General features: G+C 34.8%; 1 protein-coding gene across 1 annotated transcript in view; it reads right to left on the reverse strand.

Moving 5' to 3' along the window:
* Positions 1-14,014, reverse strand: part of LOC103271022 (unconventional myosin-XVI-like) — a gene marked incomplete at both ends in the record, with an annotated part of 162,407 nt that overhangs the window by 74,967 nt on the left and 73,426 nt on the right. The window contains one exon of the mRNA XM_008068502.1: positions 5,207-5,332. Coding sequence (XP_008066693.1) covers positions 5,207-5,332 — 126 coding nt within the window. The remainder of the gene's footprint in view (positions 1-5,206; positions 5,333-14,014) is intronic.

Below are 14,014 nucleotides of genomic sequence, written 5' to 3' on the forward strand. Positions count from 1 at the left end.
TACTTTGCACCTGACAAAACAGACTCAGCTTATGAATCGTATTTCTCATGTAAGTTCATGACTATGTTCCTCTAAGTTGAAAGCACAGATTTCTGAATAAAACAAAAACCAGAAAAAAAAAGTCTGTGAAAGTTTTGGTTTTCCCTGACTTATCAGTCAGTGATTGCTCTATTGTATAACTTTTCAGGGACAAGAATCACCTGGGAGCTTTCTCAAAAAACTGGAAATTAGATGTGGTTTCTCTTCCTCATATCATGGAGGCTGGCATGTGTCAGGTGTATCGAATAGGTCGATTACTAAATGATTTTTTTATTGTTAAATGTAACTGTATAAATTAACATTTTAAAATCAATTTTCATAATTCAAAACAGTTTCAAACCTTTTTTTAAATCCTAGAGATAATCTGCTTTATCGGATCTATGTATGATAGGGACCCCGCAAAACCAGAATTTATTTAAAAAATTATATGTTTATTCTTACATGTTTAAACCCGTCACCTTCAAAGTACTCTCCGTTTGATGTAGTATACACTGAGATGCTTTTTCCGCTACTCAAAACAGTTGTTGAACTGTTTGATGCCTTTTAGAGTTTCTGCCATTTTTTGTTTCACCTCTTCCACATCACCAAAACGTTTCCCTTTGAGGACTTTTTTCACCCGGGGAAACAACAAAAATGTTGCTCAGAGAAAGTGAGTGAATAGGGAGGGTGAAGAGTGGTCATGTCGTTTTTGATCAAAAACTACTGAACACTCAATGTGGTGTGGGCTGGTGTGCTGTCATGGTGGAAGGACCAGTTAGTTACCTGTTTGCCACAATTTGGGATGTTTCTTCTGCAACACAGACTCTCACAACAACACTAACTGGCACACTGATGTCGATGGGTTCCTAGAGCACTTACCTAGCAGGGAGAGCCTGTATTACAAAGGAACCACCATCCAAAAGATAATTTGGGTTTTTGGGGGCCCCTTTCATATATATAGTCATGTCTATATAAGACATGTCTTTTACCATGAAACACAATTTATCATACTTTAATCTTGTCTCTCAACATTTCCTATGTAGTATAGCTCTATTATAGGCATAATTTCCTGGGTAGAAGTTTCCATTTCTGCAGAGCAGAGTTTCTTGTAAACCTCTGAAAGGTCTATGCTCAGTTTTTATAAAGGATACAACCACGAAACTTGTATGTGTACTTTCTGTGTCTATGCATTTCTGCAGAAAGGGTCAGTAGCTTCATTTGATTGTTTCAGGGGTAAAATTTCTGATATCCACTAATTCTTCCTCCTTTAATCATTATCGTTTTCAGGAAGTGGAAAATAAACATCTAGATGTTCTTTATAATGTTAGTCAGAAAAAGTTGGTTACATTTAGGCATGCTCAACAAGAAAAACCAAAGATCACAATGGACACTTGATAATGAAACGGTTGCAGAAATGCATACTCACTTCTCAGCCTTTCAGGGGGGTTTCATGTGAAAATAATTATAAGTTAACTTTCTTTCCTCATTCTTTATCAAGCTTTATAAGGCTTTTAGAAATTAGTATTTTTAGAACCAGCCATAGTTTTTTTTAAAAATACACCAACTTGGACTTTTCTTTCTGTTTCCCCCAATTAATTGCAATAATGCTAGGAATAATAAACAACTCAAGAAGAACTTGGAAGAGAGACATTACAGTGGATGTCTCAGAAATTTAAAAAAAGATCATAATGGAATATTATTAACCAATATATTGAACAAATCAGATTACCTAGAAGAAATTAATAAAATTCTAAAAACATACAAAGCATCAAGACTAGAACAAAAAAAAAGAAAGAAAGAAAGAAAGAAAGAAAGAAAGAAAGAAGAAAGAAAGCTACAACAGACCCACATAAAAAGATTTAATTACTTGATGGAAACACAAAATGTGTATTTAATAGCCCATTAAGTATATTTATTGAATAAATGAATCTTTTTTCTACAGGAAATGTCAAAGCAAACAATGCTCTCATTCCTTTGAAAGATTTTCCCCAAGCAATGTGCTTTCTCTAAAATGCATGAGATGCAAAAACTCAGTTCTATCAATAGTTAGACCCCTGAAATTTTATAATTGATATTTTGCATATCAGTGAGTAGATAAGAAATCTAAATTACCACACATTTAGTGGATGTGAGCATTACCCTAATGTTTTGAAATTAATAAGTTTAGTTTAAATTTCCACATACATATAAAACAGTTATTTTTTATACTATCACTGTTATGACTTTCTCTAACATGATAGTATTCATATTTTTAAAACTAAATTTTATTATTTATGAATTATTGTGAACACTGGTGTTGCATTCACCTACATAAATCATTTAAAAAACTGCTTCTTCTTTATATAAAAAGATGCCCAGTGATAAATTAATTTGTGCAATAGTAACTCACGATATATTAGATATAGTCAAAAATCAATTCAGAGAAAGAAATTTACTACTCATCTTTAATTCCCCCTAAGAACTGGAACAAAACAAGGAAACCCACTTTCACCATTCCTACTCAGCATAGTACTGGAAATACTAGCCAGAACATTCAGGCAAGAGAAAGAAATAAAAGGCGTCCACATTGAAAAAGAGGATGTCATATGATCTCTGTCCACTGATGGCATGATCTTATACCTACAAAATCCTGAAGATTCCTCCAGAAGACTCCTGACAAATGACTTCAGTAAATGTTCAGGATACAGAATAAGCATACAAAGATCAGTAGCATTTTTTATACATCAATAACATTTAAACTGAGAACCAATAAAAAAACTCACTCCATTTACAAAAGCTACAAAAAATTTAAAATATCTAGGAATACATTTAGCAAAGGAGGTGAATAATCTCTACAATGTGAACTACAAAATGTTGATTTAAAAAATTGCAGATAACACAAACAAAGGGAAAAATATATCATGCTCATGGCTTGGAAAATCAATATTGTTAAAATGTTAACATTTCTCAAAGCAATTTAGAGATTCAACTAAATTTCTATCAAATTAGCACATCATTGTCACAGAATTAGAAAAAACATTCTAAAATTTATATGAAGCCCCGCAAAAACCTGAGTAGCCAAAGCAATCTTAAGCAAAAAGAACAAAGCTGGAGGCATCACATAGCCTTACTTTGAATTGTACTACAAGGCTATAGTAACCCAAACAGTATAGTACTGGTATCAAGATAGACACCCATATCAATGGAACATAATAGAGAACCCAGAAATAAAGTCGCACACCAACAACCAACTGATATTTTTGACAAAGGTCAACAAAAATAGACAATAGCGAAAAGACACCCTATTTAATAAATGGTGCTGAGAAAATTAGATGGCCATATGTGGAAGAAGCAAACTGGACCCACGTACCTCACCGTATACAAAAATTAACTAAAGATGGATTAAATATTTAAGTGTAAGTCTGAAACTATACAAACCCTAGAAAAGCAAACTAAAATAAACTCCACTGGACATTGGCCTAGGCAAATAATTTATTAACTAAGACCACAAAAACAAATGCAATGTAAACAAAATAGACAAATGAGACTTAAGTAAACAAAAAGTTTCTACACAGCAAAACAAATAATCAACATAGTAAACAGACAACATACAGGTGAGGAGAAAATATATGCAAACAATGCATCTGACAAAAGACTAATGCCCAGGATCTACAAGGAATTCAAACAACAAGAAGAAAAAAACAAATAACTCCATTAAAACATGGGCAAAAGGCATGGAGAGATTTTCTCAAAAGAAGACATATACGTGGCCAGCAAAAAAAGATCAACATCATTAATGATCAGAGAAAAGCAAATTAAAACCACGATATACCATCTTACACCAGTCAAAATAGCTACTATTAAAAAGTCAAAAATCAACAGATGTTGGTGAGGATGCAGGGAAATTGAAAAGATTATATACTGTTGGTAAAAATGTAAATTAGTACAATGTCTATGGAAAACAGTATGGAGATTTCTCAAATAATTAAAAGTAGAACTATCATTCAATTCAGCAATCCCAATCCTGGATATCGATCCCAAGGAAAATAAATCACTATATCAAAAAGGACACCTGCACTCATATGTTTATAGCAGCATGGTTCACAATAGTAAAGTCATGGAATTCATCCACGATGACTGAATGAAGAAAATGTAACACACACACACACACACACACACACACACACACGTATATACGTGTACACACACACATACAATGGAATACTATACAGCCACAAAAAATAATGAAATCATGTCTTTTTCAGCAGCATGCATGGAGCTGGAGACCATTATCCTACATGAAATAACTCAGAAGCAGAAAATCAGACACTACATGTTCTCACTTATAAGTGAGAGTCAAACAATGGGCACACACAAGACACACACACAGTGGAATAACAGACACTGGAGACTCAAGAAGGAGAAAGTTGGAAGGAGGGTGAGGAACAAAAAGTGACCTATTTGGTACAGCATTCACTATTCAGGTAAAATCCAGACTTCACCATCATGCAATATATCCATGCATCAAAACTGCACTTATACCCCCTAAGTCTACTGAAATAAATAAATATAATAAAATAAAATTGATGAAATAATGTAAAACACAATATGAAATTTTACTTTCCATCTACTAATGGAAGAAAAGAAATATTCAAAATCACAAGGAATATATTTGTGTGTGACCTTCTGAAAGTATTTTTCTCTAACCATAATAATTTTTTAGTGAGAAGATTCCATGAAAAGTCACTTTCTGTCATGACTAGGGCTTGATGTGAAATAAAATTAAATAAATAATTATCCACTGATTATAAATATATTCCATTTATACTTAAACTATCATTGAGGTTACTCAGTAACTACATGATTTATTTCATACACGTAGTAATTAAGAAGAAGAAACTATCAGGAAAAATGTATAAAAATAACAAATTTAGTAAAACGAATGACACCTATGTGCTCTGCAGCATGAAATCTCATAGTTCTCTTCCTTTCTGTTTTTATGACAGACAAAATTACAATAGAGTAAAAAGGATCAATTAAGTGTGTATATTTGTATACAATTCAGCAAAATCATTTGTTTTTCTACCTCTGGCCTTAATTATGCCCTTTAATCTACAGTGCATGGATATATGTTTATTTCTCATACTTTCCACTACATTCAAAGGCCAACTTGACTCAGCTAAAGGCACCATCCAGAGACTCACTGTACCTGGCCATATCTGGCCGCCAGATGGAGGGGAGTCCAGTACTGATTGTCTGCCATGTTGAGGTCCCCGCCATGTTCCAGGAGAAGAGACACCACCTCCTTGTAGCCACTTGCACACGCCATGTGCAACTGCAATGAAGAGATATTGTCCTGTTTAACATTTTTTGTAAAAGGAGTCATATCTATGCAATACATTCTGTGGTTTGAAGAGAGTATTTGATACAATGTTGAATCTAAGATATAGAGACCACGAAACAAAACAAAAAACATACTTGTAATTGTATGTATTCGATATAAGTGGATGTCCCATCATTCTTTGAAAGGAAACTCCTAAGTGATTTATTATTTTCCATTTGACTCTGATAGGGTGTACTTTCTCATATAATTCCTGTCATCTCCAGTCCTGTTTTTCAATACAATCTGTGTATTTTTAAATGCAAAATATAATACTTCAATAATTTACTACATCTTCCCCAAAGGTCAAAGATGTGCTCATTAGCACTAATATTCCAGGCACTGTACTTGGTGCTCTAGAAAGGAAATTCAAAGACATAACTGAAAACAGGAAATGTGATAACGGTGAGGCTTATACATGTAACAGGCACAGGAACACTGAAACGGATTGATGAATCCTTGCTGGCTTTAAAATGATTATGCACTTGCTGCTGTAACCGTCTCCCGGTTTAGTCACTTAATGGGATCTGAAGTTTAGAAATGAGGCCTTGGGAACTACCATGATGAGACTGGGGTCTGGAGAATTTTTTATATTTTTTATCCAGAGAAATTTCTGTTTCTAAGGTAGCAGGCTTTATTTCTACATACACTATCATCACACTCAGTTTAAATGAGGCAACTATGTATCCACATGATTTATTTCATAAATGTAATAATTAAGAAGAAACGAAGCCGGGCTCGGTGGCTCAGCCTGTAATCCCGCGCCTTTGGGAGGCTGAGGTGAGTGGATTGCCTGAGCCCGTGGGTTTGAGACCCGCCTGGGCAGCGAGACCTCATCTCTACAATAAAAATTAAAAAATCAGCTGGGCGTGGTAGTGCGTGCCTGAAATTCCGGTTACTCGGAAGGCTGAGGCGGAAGGATCGCCGGAGCCCAGCAGGTCGAGGCTGTGGTGGCCGGGAGCGGCCACTGCACTCCAGTCTGGGTGACAGAGTGAGACTCCGACTCAAAAAAAAAAAAAGAAAAAAAGGAAGAAGAAACAATCAGAAAAAAGAAAGAAATTATGAATTGATGATATCTATGTTTTGTGGCATGAAATCTTGTAGCAGTTTTCTTCCTTTCTGTTTTTATTACAAAGACAAAACTACAATAAAGTAAAAAGGGCTAATTAAATGTGTATATTTGTATAAAATTCAGCAAAATTTTTTCTTAACCTCTGGACTTAATTACGCTCTTTACAATGTACACATATATGTTTACTTTGTACTTTCAACTACAATAGAATGACAAATATATTCATCTAAATGGATAACATCAAGGCACTAAGTTTGACTTAGATCTTCCCATACTTTTCAACATAGAGAATTCATTTCATTAACATTCTAGCCACCAATCCCAAGAATGATATAGCCACATGAATTTTAGAAAATATTATTTTAAATACTTACTCTCCTAGAGAATTAATCTTTCACCTGCTTCTAAATGTATTCTGGATTATTTGAATAATCAAGAGATGACTGGCAGCTACTCTGTGCTGTATGCAATACCATCTGGATCTCAGAAGATTTTCATTTTTAGTATAAAACTGAATCTATAAAACTGAATCAAGAATGGGTTCATTAGCTGGGTAGCAACTGGTACTAATGATGTCAAGTTCACAGGGCCAACCCCAGCAGGAGATTTGCTTTCCATGCAGTAAAAACGGGGCTTTACCATTTAGAATTTAGTCTAATCTGGGCCAGTCATCTCAAGCACAGCTGAGAAGGAAAAGACAGAAGTCCCGGTTCACTTAACTAAAAAAGCCATCCAAAGTGTTGGCTTCCAGTGATCTCTGTGGAGGCTGGCACATTTAATTCCAGGTAATCTCAAAACAAAGACACAACAACAATGAAAAGCCATGATGAAAAACTTCCGCTTCATGAGAGGGATAACAAAATTTTAAAAATCATCATAATGAAATATCAGGAGACATGAGCCTTATTGTGATTCTATTGGCAATCAGCTTCTGAATCCATAAACAAATCAATAGCTTTTGATATCTATTGCACAACAAGGTAACAGCAGTCATTATAACAATGTATTACATAGTTCAAAATAACTAAGAGTCAATTTCAAATGTCTCCCCACAGAATGAGATAAGTGGGGTGATGAATATGTAAGTAGCTTGATTAAATCATTCTATATTGTATAGGTGTATCAAAACATCACACCTTACCCCATAAATATATACAATTGTGATTTGTCAATTTAAAATAATAATGTAAATACATACATAAGTAAAATTAGGATTATTGTGTCCTTATTGACTTAAAACTTAATTTATTCAAATACATCAAACATTTTCCATGCTGTGCAATGTTTGGTTCATATAAAGGCTAACTAGTTGAGAGCTCGCTGTGTACAATAAGACAGGAAACTGGATGATTCACATGCCTGGTCTCCTTGGACCTGCTTATGCTACAAGGTGGCACTATCATTATCCCAATTTAAAAGATGAGATTATGACTCAAAAAGTTTTAAGAGCCAGCATGTCACATCCTAAAGGAATGAAACTGGCCAGAGTGAGTACTGATGTCTGCTGACCAGGGTTTTGCTGGTCTTCTAACATCTGGTTTTTCAGGAAAGCAAAGCATACAGTCATAAGACAGGATCATCATTAACCAGACCAATTCCTCGTCATTGAACTTGTATGTATTTGCTATTTTTTGGTATTTTCTTTTAGGAGTCCATTTAATTGGAAATCATTACATGGGTCTCTTATTATTTCCCTGTGATACATTCTAATTTTAAATAATACATATTTTTTCAATGTCTTCTTGCACGTTACCACTTGCTCCAGAATATTTAACTCCTTTAAACTCCATCTGGCAGTGTATGAGAGAAACCATTTTTATAGACCCTTAGACTTTGCCAGGTTTTACTATTACTTATTCCTAAAATGATTACAAATAAATTTGTATTCATTTATAACAATCCTCAACAATGGTCCTTTTATCAAATACATAGGGTAGTTATGTCTTTTTTTGTGAATTGTCACTTGTTATTTTTAAATTTTCTATTGAGAAAATTTTTATTAAGTTGATCACCTTTTTATTAATTTCTGTAAATTGCATATTTTGAGATTATTAAAACTTTGCAAAATCTATACTCTTGGCACGTAATACTCTTGGTTAATTTCTGTCTCTTTTTTTGCTCATTGTTTGATGCAAAAATTGCTCATTTCAATTTCTGATGTAATCATTGAAAGCAATATTTCTCCTTGTATTTTCTCATCTTATTTTTATATTGGTGTGGCCTTTGCCATCAGGTTTACGCCTTTTCTGCATATATAACTTGGAAAATAACTGTTAATTGTTTTGCAGACACTCCTGTATATGTGCACCTGATTTTTGAAATCTGTATGCAAAATTTAAAATATATGTCTGTTGAGTTACTTCTTCTTGAAGATCTGTGACACCTGACAATCTAAAGTTGAAAGGTCATGCAGAGTCTAACATCATATTTTAACAAAAACTATTTTAGGAGCAAATTAAGATCGCTCTTGAGGAATATCCATTCAAATACCTTCTAGGTTCAGTCAGAATTTTTTGACCAATAATTTCGGGTCTCCCCTCAACTATATTTGTATCATAACCCTAACACAGGATTTTTACTATCTCAGTCTTAACTGAAGTGTGAAGATAATATATATTGCATCCCAAAGTGAAATCACAAACATAAATTTGAAAATAGCTGTCCAAAAACTGCTTAGACAACTTTTGAACTCTTCCTCTAGACTGAGGGTATACTAGAACAGACTGAAGATAAAATGAGAAGAAACATTTAGACCATTCAGAGCATTGTTAGTGTGTTAGGAGTCTACTTTTCCTCCTCACGTGGTGTGTGTGTGTGTGTGGGGGGTGTTGTGGTGCTCCAAACATCAGTTCTTCCCTCAATTCAAGTCAAAGAGAGAGGCTTTAGGGACCACCCAGAAAAGTTGTGTGTCCTGGACAGTCAGGTTTTGATTCCTGCCTGAAACTAGAATAAAAACAATAAAGGAAAAGGGGCAGTCTGGCTACCTGGTGTGCAAGGAAGGTGAGTGATACATTGGGAAGCACTTGCATTCATGAGTTCACAGAAGGAAAAATGTATGGAGGTTTCATTCGGAGAAGTTGTGATCTTTCCCAGTTCTATTTTTGGCAATGCCTGATGGGTAAGCATAGTCTAGCTAGGAGAATCTGGAGTATTCTCAAATTCCTGAAAGCTGAGAACATGGAATGGACCATTTGGAAGAGCGTGCTGCGTTCACCCAGATCCGGGGCAGGCTAGAGTCCCCCAGTGAAGCAGGTGGGTGGGTGGGATCTGAGGAACCTTCAAAACCTTAATAAAGGTGGAGTCAACTCCTTGTTCAGAGTGCATGTAAGTTAAGTGCCAGCAAAAACCTTCTTGCTCTAGTTATCTCTCCTCTTCCCCATCCACTTTCTCCTTCCTCCTGCTTACTTTTGACTTCAGAGTAGCTTAATAAGAGAGTGACGGATGAAGAGAAATGGAAGGGTGGGCCTGTGTCTACTCTCCCTTCTATGAACTTTCCAGTATGACTCGGCAATAAGTCCGGGGCAGGTTCAAGATTTACTGAAGTCAGAATCCTTAACACCTGGGCCCATTGGTCCTTGTAGGGTCTGTAGATAAAATCCAGAGTGTTGCTAATTTGGGTGGGAAAATGGTTAGTTTTTTTTTTTTTCTAATCCCTCACTAACATTTAGGCAAATTTTTTAATGATAAACACAGGCAGCAAACCTATGATGTTACCATCAAAAGAAATCATAACATTTTTAGATCGCATTACCGTTGTGGCATATATCTCAAAATAGCATTCATGTTCAACCTTTAAATCATGATCATTATTAGATTTGTTACTTAGTGAGCTGTATGACGTATCACACAATTAATTTTAATAATATGATTATTGTATACATAATTGGTTTTCGTTGTAATTTTATGCATCTTTTTTTCATTAAATTTAAAACATGATTTAGAAAATGGCTCAATGGGCTGCACCAGGCGCTCAATGGGAAAAATTACACAAAAGGTCTTAAGCTGGGAGTTTTCATTATTATATGGGAACAGACACTCTAATCTCTAAATTGAGGCTATGCTTTGTCACATAAAGTGACCACAAAACTTTCTTTAAAATGATCAGATAATTGATGGCTGTCCTCATCCGTAAGAAAGGGATGAACCAGCACTACTAACATCAAGAAGGGAGATAAAAATAAAATTGCTTGATATTTGCATCTCTCAAATAATTCTTTCCCAACAAACCAAATCTGGCCTCAAGGTCAGATGTTATAGATCAAATTCTGTGCCAACACAGTAAGGAACCAGAGTCTTCATAATATATCTTCTAGTTATTACAGCAATATTTTCAAACAGTATCTATGCACTCAAACTCAGGAATTCATTTTCACATGAGCTGTAACATGTGTGTGTGTGTGTGTGTGTGTGTGTGTGTGTATGTGTGTGTGTGTGTGTGTCCTTTTCTGAGGCTTCTATTTAGTTTTAAGAAGAATATAAAATGTAAGTCAAAAGATACTTTTTAAAAAGCGTTGTAGTTTGTTATTTTATTGCATATTCTAATAGAGGAGGAAAAGGCAACATAAAAACCACCTTCCTTTATTCCTATTTATTCCTATTGAGTCTTTTGTTGTTTGTTTCATCTGTTTTGCACATAACAACTTAACAGTGTGAGAAATTATGCCTCATTTGAGCCACAACTGACATTCCAACTCGGGATATGGAAATCGATCTGTGAACAAAAGTGTCTTCTTATCCTCATCTCCAACAATAGATGAGTACACTATGCATCTTACAGAAAAGTAAGCATCAGGGAACAACAGCTATTAACATAAATAGACTAACCAATTCAGAATCAAACCAAACTGCAACTCTTAAAATGCTGTAATCTTCAAGTGAAAACTTTGTAGCCTTTCTTTCATTGTCAGTTTCTTGTTAAATGCTCGAAGATGATCACCACAAGATTTAGTTGTTACAGAACAATTATTTGCAACATCTATGCTCTCTGTTCAATAAAAATGGTTACAAGAAATGTCAAAATTGCTAAAATGACAGTAATTTGTTGTTCTATATTGATTCATTTAATAGCTCTCTACTGAAGTGTGTATGCTCTCGTATTTAAGTAGTGATTGAAGCATGTATAGTTTTTATTTTGCAGTAATTTTTTAAAAAAAATATGAAGTTATAAAATTTTCTACCATACAAAGAAACAAAGGCTCTGTTTGGTTTCTACTATGTATTAGGTATTAATTCATTACATGCAATCAATGAATAATTAAACAGGTTGCTGCAATCTGACTTTTGACCACTACCAATTCACTGAAACTGTCCTTCAAGAGGAAACCAACAACCTCTAAATGACTATGTCAAATAGTCAGTTCACTATCTCCATGTAATTGACCACTCAGCAGTATTTGAGAGTTGACCATGCCCTGTTCATTGCCACACTTTCTTCATTTGGCTCCTAGGACATCTAGTTCTCTTGGTTTTCTTCCCATCTCTGTTCCTGATCCTTCTCTTCTCATTTATGGTTGACTCAGTCTCAAATCTTCTTTTCTTCTGTGTTGAACTGGTGATTTCATCTGGCATCAAAGCTTTCACTATCAGATATATGCTAATGTTCCCCCAAATTCTGTCTGCAATGGAGAGATCTCCTGAGTTCCAGACTCCAGTGTCTAACCGTGAACTCAGCAGCTCTGTTAAGATGGCTCTAAGAGGCATTTCAAAAGCAGTGTTTTCCAAGCTGATCTGATCTTCCCTGCTCTAAGCCTGTTTGTTGCCAGTCTCCTTTCTCTCATTTGAGGTCGACTCTATCAAACCAGCAGTTTAAACTAAAAATACCTGGAGTCATTCTGAAATCTTCTCTTTAACTCCTTCCACTCACTGGTCAGGAAGCCTGATGAATTGCATCTTTTTAAAAAATATAGTCTGAATTTAACTACTTCTCACCACCTCAGATTCTATCACGGTCATCTGAGCCATGTCATGAATTGCCTGCGTTACTGGAAAAGCCTCATAACTGAACCCTCAGCTTCACCCTAACCCTCTTCCAGTCTGTTCTTAACACAACAGACAGAGTGAAGAATCCTTTTAAAACAAAAGTGGAATCCTTTCCGTCCTCTCTTCAGAACTTTCCAATGTCTTTCCATCCCACTCAGGATAATGACCGTAGTCCTCAAATACTCTCATAAAAATCTGGGTGATCTGATTCAGCTACCTCTGTCTCCTTGTTTACTGGACCTCAGCCATGTGGGCTTTCTTGCTGTTTCTCAACCACTTTCATCCCTGTCCCAGGACCTTTGCACTTCTCACACTTGTGCGCTCTTTTTTCAAGTCCTTACTCAAAACTATCCTTGTCAGATGTTACCTGTCTACCTATCAAAAATGGCAGCAAAACAGTACTACCAACATGTCCGTGTCTTGTTCTGTAATTTCTCCTTTGCACGTAGTACTATATATTTAGCTCATTTGTAGTGCATGCTTTGCATTCTCCTCAATGAAATGTCAATCCATGACAAAAGGATTATTGTGGTTTTGGTCCCCATGATTTTGTTCACAGCAGGTGGTCAATTATATCTCTTCAAGAAGTTATTTAGAACACTCCACCATTGGAATGTGTTATTTCTCAACACACTCTAAACATATTTTATTTTCTTTCGTAACACTTAGAGTTACAAGTTTATAGTCTCCTGAAATTTATAAATGTGCATGTAATATAAAATATGAAAGACAAAATTTAGAAAACTATAATTATAAAATTTTATATGTTTCAAAAGTCTATAAAATTATATAGTCTAAAAATTTTTAGTTTTCTAAGTTTTTCCTTCCAAAATCAATATTTAGGTGATAATTGCAGCTAGAGGTCACAAGGCACTTCATTTTCATTTAATGAATCTAAAAATATGTCCGATCTCATGAAAACCTGTCAAATGACAAAACTCTTGTCCATTTAGCCAAGTGGCTTTCCTCATTACCTCTCTTCAATCCCCCACCGTATTTTTCCATGGAAGAAACTGAATCACTGATTTTAACCACTTCTATACAGTCCACACTTCACAGTCTCATATTTCCTTTTGTTATCATCTTTTACTTTTTGTCATTTTTTCCACCTGGATCTCAATGCATGTTTTTCATCATTTTTAATTTTAACCCAGACATACCCAAGTCAACTTTATGGTTCAAAAGGGCAAAATGTTCTTATTTTGGCAATTAGACATTATGCGTATATTAAGATTTATCCGAATTTTTCTGATCTTTTTAAAATTTACTTCAACAGGGCCTGACATCAATGGAAAGTAATGACAGGAGTTTGAGTTTAGAAATGCATTCTCCAAAGTAACACATAATTTGTTTTGCATAAAACTAAAATGAAAGCAATTGCCTATAGACTGCAACTCAAAATTTTATTACATTAAGTAATGCACAAAAATTATCTTAAATTTGTAGGAAAAAACATGTGGAAAAAAGGTTTGCATAAAACATATCAACATATGGACATTTGGCTGATGGCATGAGTATTGTGCATTTTCTTCCTATGCCCACTTAATTTTTAAAGAATTTTCTACAGTGAATACGTATTGCTTTTT

This window comes from Carlito syrichta, unplaced genomic scaffold (genome assembly GCF_000164805.1).
Source record: "Carlito syrichta isolate Samal-C Ts95f unplaced genomic scaffold, Tarsius_syrichta-2.0.1 Scaffold311106, whole genome shotgun sequence".
In the NCBI taxonomy this organism is placed as follows: Eukaryota; Metazoa; Chordata; class Mammalia; order Primates; family Tarsiidae; genus Carlito; species Carlito syrichta.